At 44.7% G+C, this 6,000-nt stretch overlaps 1 protein-coding gene across 11 annotated transcripts in view; it reads right to left on the bottom strand.

Annotated features, from left to right (window-relative positions):
- Positions 1-671: 671 nt before the first annotated feature.
- Positions 672-6,000, bottom strand: part of LOC112680628 (amphoterin-induced protein 2) — a 355,883-nt gene continuing 350,554 nt past the window's right edge. For all 11 annotated transcript variants that reach the window (XM_025550788.1, XM_025550789.1, XM_025550786.1 and 8 more), the window contains one exon: positions 672-4,797. In XM_025550788.1, the coding sequence (XP_025406573.1) occupies positions 2,317-4,704 (2,388 nt within the window). In that variant the 5' untranslated portion in view covers positions 4,705-4,797 and the 3' untranslated portion in view covers positions 672-2,316. The remainder of the gene's footprint in view (positions 4,798-6,000) is intronic.

The following is a 6,000-nucleotide window of genomic DNA, read 5'->3' as shown; positions in this document are numbered from 1 at the left end:
TAACAATATAATATATTAACATTATAGGATTATTGATATACATTTTTATTATTATTATTTATTGTTTGTATATATAATGTTGTTATTTTTAATCGTAAATTTGGATTTTTATCAGTATATTATGTTACTCCAATTTTTTAATTTTTTGTTTGACAGAAAACAGACGTTTGCAATTCGCTCCAAACATTATGTTGTACGGGGGAACAAGGTTATTCTACATTTCTGAATTTTACAAACGTACACCATATTATTTCTAATATACTACTGAATCGAAATATAGGGTTATATATACAGTCAACATGGTTTTGGACTGGTGAAATTAAATTCCCATCCGTAAAATGTACAACGCAAGAGCAACCATTTATGGTGGAATGTACTAGGCATTTTTTATTATATACCACTCGAAATAGTTTCGGACATTTAAGCGTTTTATTGTTACATCTATCCTTCAGCTATGTCGGGGCCTAATGGTTCGGAAAAATGATTATAAATCTTCAGTTTTTTTTTTATTTAAAAAAAAGCTAAAAAGAAAAAAGTTTGGGTTAGGTTAGTCTTGTACGTGTCCCAAAACATTAAAAGAAATCCTCTACATATTTGGGGACGTAAATTTTCACAGCGGATTTATTATTATTATCATTTTTTCAAACTATTTTGCTTTTTTTTCTACAACCTTTTTTAACCGTTCAGAGAAACTTTCATGACAAGTTATATCATAATATTTTATTGAGTTAAACGTAGTATGTATTAAAATTATTATATTCATATTTACAAGTACGAATAAACTACGAGTACATAAAATAACATAATCTCAATATACATTCAAGACGGATGAACCAATATGAATTCAAATTGGTATTTTTTAAACATTTTTTTCTAACATTATACTAAAATAATATTATATGATGGTTATATTTTAAAAGCCAGTCGATACGTCAAATATTTATCGGAAACCAAAAACACCGAGAAAATGATTATGGTGAACAGCAGGAAAAGGTAGTAAAGATATACATTTTTAACAATGGGATGGAAAGTATTCTGGTTTTATGTTTGAGCCTCAAATACAATAACGTCCTATAATTGTAACGCTTCAATTTTTCTTAATTTAATGCACGTTAATAATAGTCATGGATTGTCGTATTATATATTTTATCATTTTGATCTCACAATATCATAACTACGATGTGCTCTACGATGTGAGAGAAAAAAAATACGCCACGAACAGATAAATTTAATATATATATATATATATATATATATGTAAAAAATAAAGAAACTCCATTGAATACCACCGTATATTAGTTGAGTTAAATTTAATCTGAAAATAAACCTATGAATTTAAAATCTCAATGTGTTTGGTAAAAGAAAAGTTTTTTTTTTAAAAAAAAAAACTGCCAACTGTGAAATTCGTAGATTATCTCTACAGTATTATTGTTAGAAAACTACTCCGTAGTCGTTACAACTGAAAAACGTCGCAACAAATGAAAACCATTAGGTTCTATTCAACAATTTTAACCAATAGTAGCTATCCTAACAATTGAAATAGTTTTCACATGAAGATTATATGAGTTTGTGTGTTATGAACTCATTGTATAAATACATTTAAAAAAAAATAAAAAAAATATGAACAAGATTTGATAAAAACCATATATTTAGCGAATTGTAGTAAAACACAACGAATTGATGAGGCGAAGGAAGAGGAGAATATTATTTGGTTTTTCAGTGAAGACGGAAAATTAACTTTAATCGGAACAGAGTTAATATATATATTTGTCCGACGTGCCGGCGTCGACGGCGTAACTTTACACACTTAAACGTCGTACATGATAACTCATGGAAGTTCGCGATGGATTTTCACGGGAAACGCCCTAGCGTTTTCGAGACTTTTCTAATTTAACGCCGTCGTTTAACTTTTTCGGCCAGTGACACATCACGGGCACTAAACGTGGTTCGATTACTGAATCATAATGATCGCAGCGTGACCTGACGTGCGGTAGCGTTTGAAAACCACTCTTACAAAGACGAAAGTCGCGTCGAACGTGTTTTCGACGTTAGTTTTTCGTCAACAACATCCTCATCCTCCGTCCGGATCCGTACCAGGTCAAGTTCGACTCGTCGGTAGTGAACCACGTTCGGCGGTCGTACAATGCAAACTTTCGGGTCGAGGTGTGGCGACGGGGAAAAACTTGATTCGTGCATGATTCGTACTTGTGATTCTTACAACAGACTACGGTGCGGTTTCGCGTTCCAAACATTTAACGTTGAGGTTTACGGACGCAAGGTGACAGCGTATCGAGAGTGAGTAGTCACCGAGTGGGCTTACGAGTCGGGCCCTTCACCCACGTAACCTTCGTCCGGGCTCTCCGAGTTGACCGGCTGCTTTTGCACTGAGGTGACGGCCTTGTGCTGCTGTTCCATTTGCTGTTTCCTGACTGCTGGTAGCGCCGCGGCACCAGTTGGCGGCTGCGCCTGTATCTGCGGCATTTGCGCTGGCGGCGGTGGCGGTGGCATCATCATCATCATGATCATCGTTTCCTCGTCCAATGTTTGCGCGGACGCGTTTGACAGCGACGGCGGCTCGTAGAACGCCGCGGCCGCCGGGTACGGGTACCCCTGTTGGTTGTACCGCACGTTTTGCGGCTCGTACCGCATGCCGTTCTGGTGGTGTTGGTGGTGCTGCTGCTGTTGCTGTTGCTGTTGGTGATGGTGGTGGTGATGGTGATGATGGTGGTGCTGCTGCTGCGACATGACGAACTCGGCCTCCTGGCACGACCGGCCTTGCGGTTTGGCCGCGTTCCGCCGGTGCGGCAGCGTACGGTAAAACGACTGTGGCGGTACCGGGTACGAGGACACGGCCACCGGCTGCAGTTTGGGCAGTCCATAATCGGGCGGGTACGGTTCGCCGGCTGCCAGCTTTCCCGGGGACAGCTGCAGCTCGTGCGACCCGTGGCCGGCAGATGGGTATACGATCGCGGCTGCACCTCCGGACCAAAACTCGCGACCGACACCGGACGGCTGGGCGGCCACGACGATCTTGTACACGTCACCGCCACCGGCTGCGTCCCGGTAATCGCCCACGTTGTCTCGGACCACTGTGGACGCGTCACTGATCAGGTCCGGGTTGGCTTCTAGGGTGGTCGCGGTAGTGTGGCCATGATACGTGTCGTAGCCCTCACCAACACCGCCGCCACCACCACTACCCATGTGCAGAACCTCGTGGACTTCGTACGCAGCTATCGCACCTCCTCCCGCACTGGCTGCCGCGGCCGCTTCGTACTCGCCATACACGCTCAAGTCCTCGGTCGAAGACAGTTTGCCGTCGACTGTGGACGACACGGTTAGGTTCACCGAGTCCGACTGCCGGATATCCGATGATTGCTTGGCGGCTTGTCCACCACCACCACCACCACCGGCGGCGGAGTCGTCTTCAGCCGCGCCAACCGACTTGCTACCCCGGCCGCTTTCGGTCCGACGGTGACGTCGCTTGGCTACCATCAGCCGGCAACCGACCGCAAACATGACGGCCACGGCTACGAAACACACCGATCCGGCGGCCAGGACGATGGCCACAACGGCGGGAGCGGGTTTGTGTGGTGGGTACGAGCCTGCCGCCATCTCGGATGGTTCCTGGATGACGCGCACGGTAAAGTTGCACACGGCCCGACCAGCGCGGTTTTCGGCCACGCATGCATACGTGCCGTTGTCCGCCGGGCCTACGTCCTCGATGGACAGCTCGACGCCGCCGGTCGCGGTGCCATTGGCCACGGGCCGGCCTTCGAACCACCACGAGACTCGCGCCTCACCGACGGGTGTGACCCGGCACGCGAGCGTCACGTTCTTGCCCGCGTCCGTCTCCACGTACCGGGCGGACGCGGCGGCCGCCTCGGGCGCACACGCCAGCTCCTCCGCGGCCAGTTTGCGGACTGCGGCGCCGCGTAACCGGTCCGGGCCGTGGCACGTGGGCTCCACCGTGTGCGGCGCGGTATTGTTGTTCAGCCACTGGTGCACGTCACGCAGCCGGCAGTCGCACGTCCACGGGTTGTGGTGCATCTCGATGCCGTGCAATCGCAACGGCAGCACCGAGCCGCCGTTAGCCTCGATGCGCGCCAGCTGATTGTGGTCGAGCCGTAGCCATTCCAGGTGGTCAAGCCCGTCGAACGCGCCCACCTCGACCGTGGACAGCCGGCACCGGCTCAGGTCGAGGACGGTCAGATATGCGAGCCGCTTGAACGCGCCCGTCCGCACGGCCGTCACCGCGTTGCCGCTGAGCACCAGTTTCATCAGCTGCGGGTAGTCGTCGAACGACTTGGTCGGCACCTCCACGATACCGTTGTCCGATAGGTCCAGCTCGACCAGGTTGGACAGCCCTTGGAACGCCGCATCGTCCACGTACGCGATCCGGCACCGGGCCATGAAGATCTTCTGCAGGTTGGACAGCCCGGCCAACAGGAAGCGCCCGCGCGTTAGCTCGTCCAGCGTGTTGCCCGACATGTCCAGCACCTGCGTGCCCGCATCTATACCTACCGGTATGGCCGTTAGACTCTTGTTCACGCACTCCACCGTCTGCTTGCCGCCCTTCCATTTGCACGTGCATCCCACCGGGCAGTCCGCGGTTGCGGCCAGTGTCGCAGCCACCACGGCCGCAGCGAAAATCATCACCGCCAGTGCGGTACGTCCGATCGGCATCGTCGCGAACGCGCGCGTCATCACGCTGGACGGTGGTGGTTGTTCGACCCGCTCCGAGCCTCGGCCGGTCTGCGTGTCATTGTGTATCTTTTTGCTGGCAATAGCGGCGGTGTCCTGCGTAAACAAAAATAGAAAGTGGATCGATTACTATTAGTTATTACTTTTACCTTAAAACGCGATAGTTTTTTGCAACTTTATTATATTGTTTCTATAATACGTATTTAAAATCGTATTTTAATATATCTGCGGTGTGTGTTATATAATATGTATATATTGTACTACGTCTTATTAAAGATAGTAAAATATTTTATTTTCTTACTAATTCGTTAGAATTTGTCTTAATCTTTTTAGAAATTATTGTATTTTTACAGCGGTGACAAGAATTTAGAATTTAATATTCTTAATATTGTATAAAATTAAGAAAAAACAAATTATACATTATTAGGAAGTACACATAAATTCTTTCGAAATGAAATTTGGTTTTTAATATTCCGGTGTACTTAGAATGAGGGTCATTCGATAAAGAATAAATGAGAGGATTTAAACCGTGACAAAGTTAATCAAAAATGAATTCCCACGGAAAAAACAAATTGTGCTGTAGTTATTTTTCGAAAAAATGTAGCAATAATTATTTTTCACTCCAAGTGTTGGAACTGTCGATTAAATTGGTTTCGCTTTATTTTTAAAATATATCTTAAATAGATGATAAAATGTATGTATAAAACGACAGTAATATAATTTGTACGAAGAAAATTATTTATTTATTTACTTATTTACAAATATTTTTAAGTAATGCCAAATGGTTATCAGATATTTAGTATATAATATGATAAGGATAAATAATAAGTATCTAATAGTATGTGATCTTACATAACTTAAGTTGCATAACTCTGTACAAATATATATCGAAAACCATAGTTTCGTGTTTTCCCTTTTTTCATTAAATAATAAGTTTTGATTTGTTCCTAGTAATTTCAGTTTAGCGAACACTCTGTAGGAGACCATCTCCATCGAACACAAATGTACTTCGATCGAATGGTCCATATCAGGTTAGAAAATTAGGGGTATTAACTAACATTCAGTTCAGAAGACAAAACCGTCTAGGAAAGGAAATAAATGCAGACGATAATGTGTTTGGATCGATAAATTCCGAAGAAAGTACGATATTAAAGAAACACATAATTGAGAGATGGTAAAAAGATATAGAACTTGAAGACAAAAGGCTGATGATTACGCTGATTCGCGTTAGATTTACTGAAGTAGATTACTCCATCGTAATGAAACTAAACGATTCACGTGAAACTGTTTCTTGCGGGA

The sequence above is a fragment of the Sipha flava genome, unplaced genomic scaffold (genome assembly GCF_003268045.1).
Source record: "Sipha flava isolate LNK unplaced genomic scaffold, YSA_version1 178_pilon_pilon, whole genome shotgun sequence".
NCBI classification, from domain to species: domain Eukaryota; kingdom Metazoa; phylum Arthropoda; class Insecta; order Hemiptera; family Aphididae; genus Sipha; species Sipha flava.
This window is presented reverse-complemented; position numbering and strand designations above follow the sequence as displayed.